The sequence below is a fragment of the Phyllobates terribilis genome, unplaced genomic scaffold (genome assembly GCF_046119375.1).
Source record: "Phyllobates terribilis strain yellow unplaced genomic scaffold, ASM4611937v1 Scaffold_10__3_contigs__length_209671492, whole genome shotgun sequence".
Classification (NCBI taxonomy): Eukaryota; Metazoa; Chordata; class Amphibia; order Anura; family Dendrobatidae; genus Phyllobates; species Phyllobates terribilis.
This window is the reverse complement of record NW_027362770.1, coordinates 180,136,928-180,149,026: the sequence shown is the minus strand read 5'-3', so window position 1 is coordinate 180,149,026 and position 12,099 is coordinate 180,136,928. Positions and strand designations below refer to the sequence as shown.

Below are 12,099 nucleotides of genomic sequence, written 5' to 3'. Positions count from 1 at the left end.
CAGTTAAAAAAAATTATATATTTATGGCAAATGAAAGGTCCCCTTTAAATTACCATTTAAAGGGGAGTTCCACTAAGGAATTTGGAACCCTAATTTATGGCTGAAAATGAACATAATCATGGAGGACATTGCTGGGGGCCTCGGCTTGGGAGTCTAGCATTGACCTTCTGAGGCTTTTGAAATTGATACTGTGGTGATTTGGGGCATTTGATTGATGGCATTGCTGCAAAACAAGCACTTGCTTTATGGCTAAATGTATCTTGTTTTTCAGTTTGTCCTTCCTGTAGGGTTGTAGAAACTAAATTATGCCACAGAGGGACCTGTCAACATGAGTACATCTACATCCAACCTGATACTCCTCCTCATAGGTCACAGCCTCCCACCAAACCAGCCCACTCCTCTCCTGAAATACTCTGTGCTGATGGAAAACCCTGCTCTTCACTCTGTAACTCTCACACTGTAACCTCCCACAAGATCAGCAGATTCTTATGCTGAAATACTCTGTGTTGCTGTGGGACCCTGCTCACATGATCAGCATTCTCCTCTCCTGAAATACTCTGTGCTGCTCAGTGACTATTCCTTACACTAGGTAACTCATCCCCTTCCTCATTTTGCTGTCCCTGACTTTGCTAAAGTCATCACATTACAGGTCAATGCTCCCCACAAGATCAGCACACTCCTCTCCTGAAATACTCTGTGCTGCTATTTCCATCCTTTCCATGTTCTGAATAGATACAGAATGTTCTATCCCCTGGGAACATTCAGACAAACAAGACTTGAGGTTCTGCCCCAAGTCTACCCCCAGCCTCCTTTGCAGATGATTAGATTGCAAGCTCTTGGGGCTATGGTTCTTAGTCCATACAAAACCTGATTTTTTTTATTTTTGTTTTTTGTTGTGGGTGAGGGGAGTTCATTTTTAGATCGATTAGGCAGCTGATGGGGGAAGGAAAAGGAGAATTTATTAAAAAAAAGTGGAATGTATAAGGATCAGGATGATAAAGGCTCTGTCCCCCTATGTCTAGCTGCCTGCAGAATGTTCATCACAACTAGTGGAGCAGCGCCCCTAGTGGTAGACTTTGGAATAGCAGGCATATCAGGAGCGAGTCAAGACTTCCATCTCAGACTTTAGTCCCTATATTCAGTGCATAAATCCCTACAGATCACATTGGGATCTATAGATTAAATCCTATAGGAATCCTCTGAAGATTTCACACCCGGCTCCGGCCTTCACTCCAGTGAATGGTGAGAATGACGATTTTCGCAACTTTTACCATTCACTTCTACTGAAAATTTAAATGAAGGGTGTGTATACTTTTGTAGCGATATTTTTAATGTTCCAATGCATTTAAATCTCCTACCGTTTTGTGCACACAGCTCCTATGCGGACCTATACGTGTAGTTCAATCCTGACTTCATGTGTTACTCTCTCCCTATAGAAACTACCGTTTTGCGTATACAGCTTCTGCTCCGAGCTATGTGTAATCCATAGAATTCATTAAAAATCACCGACTGTTTTTAGTTTACAGCTCCTAGGCACAGCTATGTGTCTCCATGTGTAGTTCAATCCAGCAGTCACGTGTTAAACTCTCCAGCCTTTAAAAAAAAATAAAAAAAAATACCGTTTTGAGTATACAGCTGCGATGCAGAGCTATGTGTCTCCATGTGTAGTCTTATCCTGCAGTCATGTGTTGCTCTTTACTTGGCTCTACTGTCTGGCGTACACAGCTCCTATGAAGAGTTATACATCATTATGTATAGTTTGAGTCTGAATTTACATGCTACTTTCTCTAAATAGCTTTAAATATAAATCTACCGTTTTGAGTATACAGCTCCTATGCAGAGTTATGCATCGCCTTGTGCAGGCTCTCTCCAAATAGCTTTAATTAAAAATCATCTACCCTGTTGAGTATTACAGTCCCCCCCTCCCCCCATGCAGGATCAGACGACACAAGGATTGTTTGTAGTCTGTAACCATGGAGACACAAAGCTCTGCATAGCAGCTGTATGCACAAAACGGTCGTTTTTTGGGGGGTTTTTTTGGGCATAATTTTTAATTCTTTTTTTTTGGGGGGCTTGCAAAAGTCTACATCCCCTATAAGGGGACATAAATGAATCAGTCAGCTGTACTCTCAATGTTTGGGTGTGTTAACCGAGATGACTTACTAAGATATTATAATTATAATGGATCGGGAGGATGAAGCTGACACCTTCGAGGAGGAGGAGGAGGAAGGCGGGTGAGGCTTTCACCCCGCGAGGGGACAATGCTCGGGTTGTGTCAATAATCCAGAGTCAGGGGCTGTTATTCCAGTGATTCATGTGACACAGACATGAGACTTACATCTGAAGTGCCATAATAAGACCGAAAACCCACAGAGATAGCGCCTCACCACATACACACACATCACACATGTGATCCCAGGGTGACCCAGCCCGGGTTACATAACTACAGAGAGACAATTAAGAAAAGAGCGGCGCCCTAGAGAAACGAGACAGCCCATTGGCCAAGAACACCCACATATGTGTATATCCATGTGCAGCCACGAGTATAAGATGTCTAGCAAACCTTTATGTTACTGTTTCCACCTTCTTAAGACTCATCAGTGCAATATTTCAGCATTACAGTGTACTATGGTTAATCCTTTATCTACAGTAAAGGAGACAATGAGCCTTAATGCATGATTAATAATGTAACATAGTACTGTTTCCAGCTTCTTACGACTCATCAGTGCAATATTTCAGTTCTAAATTATACAAATCTGCTTGGAAACAGGTAGCAACTAATACTTCAGTTTACTGATCAAAAGGAATGGAACCTCATCTTGAGTTGACAAGGAGCCTTAATATATGTTTAATGCAACTCTAACCATCATATGACTGTTTACACCTTTTTAGAACTCATCAATGCAATATTTCAACATTACATTGTACAAACCTGCTTAGAAATAAGTATCAGCTAATATTTCAGTCACTTTAAATCTGTATCTATTGATGACAATGGGCTTAGAATATAATTAATAATGTAGTACTGTTTACAGCTTTATATCACTCATCAGTGCCGGTAAAAAGAATATGTAGATCTACATAAAAAAGGTAAACGCAAAGAATTGAGTCTGTGACTAAATGATGAAACCTTTATCTAGAGATGACAATGAGCTCGGTGCATGATCAATAATGTAGTATACAACTGTTTACACCTTTTTAGGACTCATCAGTGCAATATTTCAGTTATAAAATGTATGGATCTGCTAGGAAATAGGTAACAGCTAACATTTCAATCACTGATCAAAGGGATAGATGGAACCTTATGTACATGTAACAATGAAACTTAATATGTCGTTAATGTACCTGTAACCACCATATACTGTAACTGTTTACACCTTCTTTACACTCATCAGTGCCAGTATGTTTCATATAATGCAACTCTACAACAACTAAAAAATCAATTAATTTAATCACTGAACGAGTGGTTAATCCATAATCTACAGTAGAGGCCACAATGAGCTTTAATGCATGATTAATAATGTAATATAGTACGGTTTCCACCTTCTTATGACTCATCAGTGCAATATTTCAGTTATAAATTGTATAAATCTGCTTAGAAATAGGTAACAGTAAATATTTCAGTCACTGACCAAAGAGATAGAACATTATCTAGAGGTGACAATGAGACTTAATAAATGGCTAATGCACCTCTAACCATCATATGACTGTTTACACCTTCTCAGGACTCATCAGTGTCAGTGAAAAAATATGTAAATCTACTTAAAAACAAGTAAAAGTGAAGAATTTGGTCACTGAACAAATGGTAACGTCTTTATCGATAGATGACAATGAGCATAATGCATGATTAATAATGTAATTTAGCACTGTTTACACCTTCTTACGGCTCATCAGTGCAACACTAAAAGAAGGTAAAATCAATTATTTTAGTCACTGATCAAGTGGTTAATCCTTTATCTACAATAGAGGTCCCAGGGGTCTTAACGTATGGCTAATGTAACTCTAACTATTATATGACTGTTTACACCTTCTTAAGACTCATCAGTGCTAGTTCTGTCTTATATAAATCAACTTTAAAACAGGTAAAAGTAATGCATTTAGTCCCTGTCCAAGTGGTTAATCTTTTATCTACAATGGAGGTCACAATGAGCCTTAAAGCATGATGAATAATGTAATTTAGTACTGTTTACACCTTCTTAGGACTCATCAGTGCAATATATTAGTTATAAATTATACAAATCTCCCTTTAAAGAAGTAGCAGCTAATATTTCAGTTACTGACCAAAGGAATGGAACCCTCATATCGAGATGACAATGAGCCTTAATATATCACTAATATACCTATAACCATCATATAATTGTTTACACTTTTTTAGAACTCATCAGTGCAAGTAATAGATTATCCAAATATTCATAAAACAGGGAAAAGCACTGACCAAATGGTTACATGCTTTTTATGGAGACAATGGGCTTAGTACATGCAGAATAATGAAATATAGTACTGTTTACACCTTTTTAGGACTCATCAGTGCCAACAATGGATTTGCTTGAAAACAGGTAAAAAACAAATTTTCTAGTTACCATATGATTAGACGCGTATATAGAAGTGACAATGAGCCTTAACAGACAATTAAATACCTCTCTACGCATCAATGACTGTTTACACCTTGTAAGGACTCATCAGTGCAGTGCAAGTGTGAAATATATATTTATACAGTATATATATTGAGGTATTGATAAGTAGTCGCCTTGAATGTCTCTAGCAGACAAATATAAATCCAGTTGCTATAGAAACCAGCATTAACTTTGTCAAGTTCACGTGCTAACTTTTAGTAGAAAAGGTTGCGCCATTTTGAAATTGTGATTAAGAAAGGTTAACTCTGTCAAGTGAAGAACGGAACTTCAGTGAAAAGTTTCCAAATTATTATTTCCGAAAGGTGTAGTTTTTTTTTTAAGCTATCCTTCCATCCAATGAATACCTGAATTGACCGTTATCTATAAGTGACGAGGAATCTTAAAGTTCTCTTTCATCAGGACATTACTGTTTACACCCCCGACTGACTCATCAGTGCAAGACTTAGGTTCTATATAGTTGGTTTGATTGGCTATGTTTCCAGTCACTGGCCCAAAGAATAAACCCTTATCTAGAGGTGACACTATCCCTTAACACATGGTTAAAATGTCTCTCTCACCATTACCATACTGTTTGCACCTTTTTAGGACTCATCAGTGCAAGTAATGTCACTGATCTGTTTTCTATTTTCACAATCTCCGATAGGGAAAATTGGAGAAAGTTGACATGAGCTTAATAACTGGATGAACATATGAACTCCTTTGATAGGGAAAAAGACAAAACGTGGACATGAGCTTAATGACTGGATGAACATATAGAATCCTTTATGACTCTTTCCACCTTTTTAGGACTCATCAGCAAAAGTTACGGCACTGATCTTTTTAGCCATAGTTGAAAGCTATTGTTCTAGTTACCAAGTGAGGTAAAGGCACAAAGCTGACAATGGACTTAATACCTGGATGGACTCCTCTCGGTCGGACTCTTCGCACCTTATTATACCTCATCAGTGCTAGACAAAACACTGTAATCAGCAAATGATTGGTAGAAACTCCGCAGATTGACTTGAACTGTAAGCCGGAGTATGCTGAGATATGTTGCTTCCTGTCAACTGGAGTCACAACCAGTGTGTTACTAAAACTTTTTCCAAATTAATGGTTGGTCACAGCAGCACAGAGGAAGCTCAAATCATGCCTCCTGCCTGATAGTAATAGGTGTAAACTGCCTTGTTAGCAGCCAGGTCTTTAAAGAGACATATCCACTCTCTACTAGAAGGATTTGCTTGTCTTGTCCCCAGGGGGAATGAGCTGTGTGACTCCTGCAGTTCCTCTTCTGTCCAGTAGGTGGCAGCACTGAGTCACTCTTATGACTTTTTGCAGCCATCTTTCCCTCTGCAAAGCAGAACTAGCAGTGTAAGAGAAAGCAGGGGAGAGGGACAGAGCTGCTGCTGCTCCTCTGACTTGGAACTGTCTAAGTCTGGATGTCCCCCGCTTTAAAGAGAAGCCCACAAGACTCCAACCCTGCAGAGTAGAAGCCGCAGCAGCTGCCATGGATGAAGCTATCCACAGTTTGCAGGAGAGACAGTTACTGGAGCACAGAGATTTCCTGGGGTAAGGCTATTTCTTGGACTTGGAGCTCCTGGTGGTTACTGAGAAGTGAAGTCCAAGCCCGGCGTCTACTAACCTGTCACTTCTTTGCAGAATGGACTACCCTTCCTTATACCTGTGCAAACCCAAGAGGGGAATCAAGAGAGACGATAGCAAGGTAGGAAGTTTTTTTTTTTTCATTTCTTATAATTGGGAAGGAAGGAGGGAGGTTGAGATCCCAGACAGTAGATCTGACTTGCTCGGAATCCTAAGTGTCTGTCTCGATGGATTCAATGTATCTCCGGAACCTCTTGTTCATTATCTCAATCTTCCCGATAGGAGACCTACAAACTGCCTCACCGGCTCATTGAGAAAAAGCGTCGAGACCGGATAAATGAATGTATCACGCAGCTGAAGGACCTTCTGCCTGAACATCTCAAACTCACGGTAAGATCTCCGCTTGGCGTCTTGTAGTCATATATAATTAATAGCCATGAATATTTCACCAAGACCATTGATCCATCGAGGAGGGTCATTTGTGTGTGTGCCACGTTGAGCTGTCGGGGTTGTTGCCCCTTATCAGTGGAGCGAGTTCCTGCTATTCCCATGGTCTGCTGGCAGCCGGCTCGTCTGGCGTTGGTGGAGGGGGGAAGGAGAAGCTGGTCGTTGGCACTGATATTGACGTTTTTATATTGCAGACATTGGGGCACTTGGAGAAAGCGGTGGTGCTGGAGTTAACTTTGAAACACTTGAAAGGTTTGACGTCCCTGACGGAGCAGCAGCATCAGAAGATCATCTCATTACAGAACGGTAAGTCCTGCTTCACGGTCGTTGACAGTTTCTTTTGTATACAACTGTTCTATCCAAAATAAAAGTCCAAAGAGATTGGCGTTGTTATTCTGTGGGTGGTCTTAGATATTTGACCAATTTTGTGTAAATTTTTGAAGGTTGCCCTAACAATCCTGACTGTCGATTTTAGTGATCCTGATGATCATAACGATTCGGAATTAGATTGTGTCCACCTTAAAGTTCACAAAAAGTTGTTGATATTGCTATAATTGGGGTGGTGGGACGAGAGAGGGAGAAGATTAGATGCGGGGTGATTTCTTACCATATCTAGGCTCCGAGTCAATGATTGAGATGTTTGTTACTGAGGAAGCACAGAGCTGGGGACTTACAGTTGGGTTTCTTCACGTGTGGTGGATTCATGCGGGCAGCCGATAAGCAGATGTCGCTTGTTGACTTTATTCCTTGTCTGTTTGCTATGAACAGGAGAACGTTCCATGAAAACTCCCATCCAGTCAGATCTGGACGCTTTCCATTCCGGCTTTCAGACATGTGCCAAAGAAGTCCTACAGTACCTCTCCCGGTTTGAGAGCTGGTCAGCCCGGGACCAGAGGTGTACCCAGCTCCTCAACCATCTCCATACTGTGTCCAGCCAGATCCTGCCCAATTCTCAGCTCCTGTTAAAGCCGATCCCTGGCGGCAAAGCACCTTCACTGTCCCCTTCTCGAGGGGATCAAAAAGTTGAAAGCCAAACAAACTGCGTGCCGGTCATTCAGAGGACACAAAACCTAGAACTGAGTGAGAATGACACTGATACTGACAGTGGGTATGGGGGCGAGGGGGAGAAGATGGACACTAAAGCTGAAGGACAAAGTGCTGGCAAGAGCCAAGAGGCCAACAATGTGACCATCAAACTGGAACCTCTGGATGAACCATCGCCTAAAAGGTTTAAGGCGGAATGCTCGGGATTGGGGGTTCCGTCCGCCGCCTCTGATCCCATTTTAAGACCCGATGCCAATCTTCTCAACACTTTGATGGGATTTGGAAGTGGTCCTTTTGGTCAACAAGCACCTTTCTGTTTACCCTTTTACTTCATCTCGCCCACAGCGGCAGCAGCAGCCGCGGCATATATGCCTTTTCTAGACAAGGGGGGTTTGGAAAAATACTTGTACCCAACGGCTGCCCCAATCCCTTTCATCTACCCGGGCATCCCGACTCAGGCAGGAAGCACGTTCCCATGCCTCTCCTCAGTCCTGAACCCCGAAAAGATGCCAGGTTGCTCCTCAACCTTACTGTCAGAGCTCCCGGCATCACCTTTCCAGGCTGGTGGTCCTACCTCACTGACCACCGAGGATCTTCGGGAGCCTTTACAAGACCTCTTGCAGCCTTCTAAGCAGAACTGATTTTAAGACACTGGGAAATGAAGCAAAAACGATAATCTATATACTTATCTATATATATATATATATGTATAAGGAGCCTCTCATTTTTGTAGCAAGTATCGACGTATCTTACTGGATCAACATTAGGGTTGTATATTGATGGGACAGTTGATGGCTGCTTTAAATTAACTGACAAAGTGCTGGTTTAGACTAATGGAGGTTGAGGACCTCCATATGGAGAACATGTAGGTGTGATCATTTTTTTAGCATGACCCTTCCCCGACCCCTGAAACCTGGTAAAAAAGAAGAACCAGAGTGAAATTTAAGAAAAAAATCCAAAAAGTTTACAAAAAAAGTTCCTGTTGGCAAATCAGTTTATCGTTTGACAGGCTGAACAGGCTTTGGGCAGAGTCATCTTATGTAGAATGTATAATGACAAGGATGACCCTCGTCTAGCGAGACCGGTGGCTCCACCCAAAAATAGCAGCAAGATAAAAATTATCTAGAAAATTGAATGTATTTTTCAACTTTAAACCTTTTTTTCCTTCCGTAAATTGGAGGAGAAAACAAAATTAAAAAAAGCTAAATTTGGGGACGCGTGGGGGGGGGTTAGGATAAAAGTCAATCTACTTGTCGAAAACGATAAAAAGACAATATAAAATATAGCAAATAAAAAATTATATTTTGACTATGCTACATAATTTTAAGGGATTTTCCAAAAAAAAATTCCAAAAATTCTGTAAAGTCTTTCACTTCCTACTAGCAAAAAAACTGATTTTATTTTTTTCTGGATAAAAGTGAGTCTAAAATAGTCCTAAAAGCTAAAAGCTCAAATATACAAAAAAATAAATTATGACAAATTTTTGAAATCTCAAATTTCAAAAATTTCTGTAAAGACTGTCAAGTAAAAAAAATATATTATTATCCCTTCCTATTTGAAAATATGTTATTTTTTTAGGATTAAAGTGAGTCTAACATAGTCCCAAAAGCTAAACATGTAAAAATTAAAAAAAATTAAAAATAAATTATGACACATTTTTGGAATTTCCCAAAAATTCTAAAAATTTCTGTAAAGTCCGACAACTGAAAGAAAAATCTTTATCTTTTCCTATTAGAAAAAAAACTAAAAGTGACTCTAAAATAGTCCCACAAAGTTAGAAATGCAATATCAATATACAAAAATAAAATATTTTTAACACTATGACACATTTTGGGAATTTCAAAAAAAAATCCAAAAATTTCTATAAAGTCTGTCAAGTAAAAAAATTTTTTTATCCCTTCCTATTAGAATAAAAAAATACTAACAGTAAGTCTAAAATAGTCCAAAAAAAAATTAAATAAGTAAATGATATATAAAAATAAAATACTTTTAATATTATTTAAAAAAAATTCCAAGAATTTCTATTAAAAAAGATATGTATCCCTTCCTAGTATAAAACATTTTACTTTTAGGGTAAAAGTGAGTCTAAAATAGTCCCAAAAGCTAAAAACACCATGTAGAGATATAAAAATAAAAAACGTTAAAAAATGTTGACAAATTTTTGGAATTTCAAACAAATTCCAAAAATTTCTATAAAGCCTGCCAAGTAAAAAAAAAAATCTTTATCCTTTCTGAGTAGAAAAAAAATACTTTTTTAGGATAAAAGTGAGTCTAAAATATTCCCAAAAGCTAAAAGTACCATCTAAACATATAAAAATAAATTAAAATTATAGCAAATTTTTTGGAATTTTTGAATTTCAAAAACTTCTATAAAGTATGTCAAGTAAAAAAAATACACTAGAAAGAAAAATGAAACTTTTTTTTAGGATAAAAGTGGATTCTAAAATAGTCTCAAAATTGGAAAATACAACATAAAAGGTATAATAAAGTTATAACAAATATTTGAAAAATTTTACGGAAATTTTTGGGGATTTAAAACAAAAAAAACCCAATTTTTTCTAAAGTCAAAAATGAATCACTTTTCGTACTAGAAGACCTTTTTAGAGACCCGGGTACTGCAATTGTACAGTAGGCAGCCAGAGAATGTGTGATAGCCGGGACTTTCCTCTTCCGCGTACAGTAGACACCTGGTGAGCAGCGAGTGCAGAATGGGTAATTATTCCTGGCGATGTAATGCCGTAACCTGTTATATAAGCGAGGTGTAATTATACCTTGTTTGGCGGAGAGAGAATATTGTGTTCTCAGTTCTCCTTTCACCGGAACGAGTTCATCCAATATATTATGTAATCCACCTCTTACGTAGATGATTTAATTGGCCGAAAAAAACACACCTCGGCCCATGTGACTTGAGTGTGTTTACAGTCCGTGGGCCGGTCGTACTCTACGCCTCCCTCCCTTATAGACCCACAGCACGGAGTATTTTCCTATATCCCGGGCCAGAGCCATCTCTATGGAATGTTAATGTTGGTCTTGTATCCTTGGGTTCCAAAAAAAATTTTAATTTTTTTTTTTTTTATTTAATTTGTTTCGCTGTAAAAAAAAAAAAAAAAAAACTAAGTCTGAATTGTGTTTAAAAAAAACCAGAAAAAAGAAGTTTTAAAAATTCAAAACTTTTTGAAACTTTTTTTTTTTTTTGCTGGAGTGAGTTAAAAAAAAAAGAAAAAAAAAGCGTTAAAAAAAAAAATTTTTTTTTTTTTTTTTTTGCTACGTCGGGCTTTAGATTCTGAACTCTGGTTTCTAGTTGCACTTTAATCTTACCAGTTTCTTAAAGTTCCACTTGATAAACTTGCACTTGACGTCCTGACGAGATTTCTTCTCTTTCTTCTTTTTTGTTTTTTTCTTGATACTTGAAAGTGGAGTTTAGTGAAAAAAAAAAAAACACCTAAAAGAAAATATCTTGTGTAAATACCCCCCCCTCCAAAAAGTATGACGGTAGCACTTTATTGGTTGACTGGCTGCGAGCTGGGTGAGGATGTTCGTCCGACGTCTCTTTAAGAAATCAGCTTTGAATGGTAGGTAAAAAAAAAAAAAAAAGTGCGAAGTTCCAAAATTTTTTTATTATATATTTGCTCTAAAATTAAAAAAAAAAATGAAACACAAGAAAAAAAAAAAAGTGCACTGAAAAAAAAATATTTATATGTAGCCTAAAAGAGATATTACTGAATAGATAAACTGGAAAGGTGGACTAAAAAGTCCCACCGATTGGTGATGGGGAGACTACAAGTCCCAGCATACCCTGTTAACCTCTTAGAAGGGTACTGTGGGGGACGTCTTGTCTGTTAACCTCTTGAGCACTGGAGACAATTGTGTGCGCTTTTTTCACAGCAGATGAATAGAAGAAAAAAAAAAAAAAAACATTCCACCCAGCAGTGTTTTGTTCTATAAACTGGCAGGGAAGGGTTAATTCCTGCCCCTAAAAAATGCCCTTGACGGGGCCATGCTGAATGTCAATGTGGTGCTGAGCACCTGTTTACTGGACTCTGTCTCTTTAAATAAAGTTTTTGCTTTTTTTTTTTAATATTACATTTATATACCTATGATTTGTTTATGTGAGTAACAAACATGTCGCCCCCAAATGTGGCCCAAACCAATGGGGGCCGAGGGGTCTTGGGCCCGTACCTTGGTATTAATGAAAGCCCACCTGACCCGACAAGCCCGATTCTCTGTACCCCATCAGACCCTATAGCTCTTCCCGACAATGTCACCAGTATATCCGAGACTGATTTATAATGTATAAGATGACCGACATAATGGTCTCTACCGCAATTCTCCACACGCTCTCCCAACCCCCGGGGCCCAAAGGGTTACTGAGATCCAGATAAGAAGCAACACCAGC

The 12,099-nt window shown here is 38.7% G+C and overlaps 1 protein-coding gene across 1 annotated transcript; it reads left to right on the top strand.

The window, feature by feature from the left end:
* The first annotated feature begins 5,821 nt into the window (after positions 1-5,821).
* BHLHE41 (basic helix-loop-helix family member e41) lies at positions 5,822-11,778 on the top strand. Its single transcript, XM_073650268.1, has 5 exons — positions 5,822-6,179; positions 6,270-6,333; positions 6,495-6,602; positions 6,854-6,965; positions 7,428-11,778. The coding sequence occupies exons 1-5, from the start codon at positions 6,118-6,120 to the stop codon at positions 8,342-8,344; spliced, it is 1,263 nt and encodes a 420-aa protein (XP_073506369.1). The 5' UTR covers positions 5,822-6,117; the 3' UTR covers positions 8,345-11,778.
* Positions 11,779-12,099: the final 321 nt, after the last annotated feature.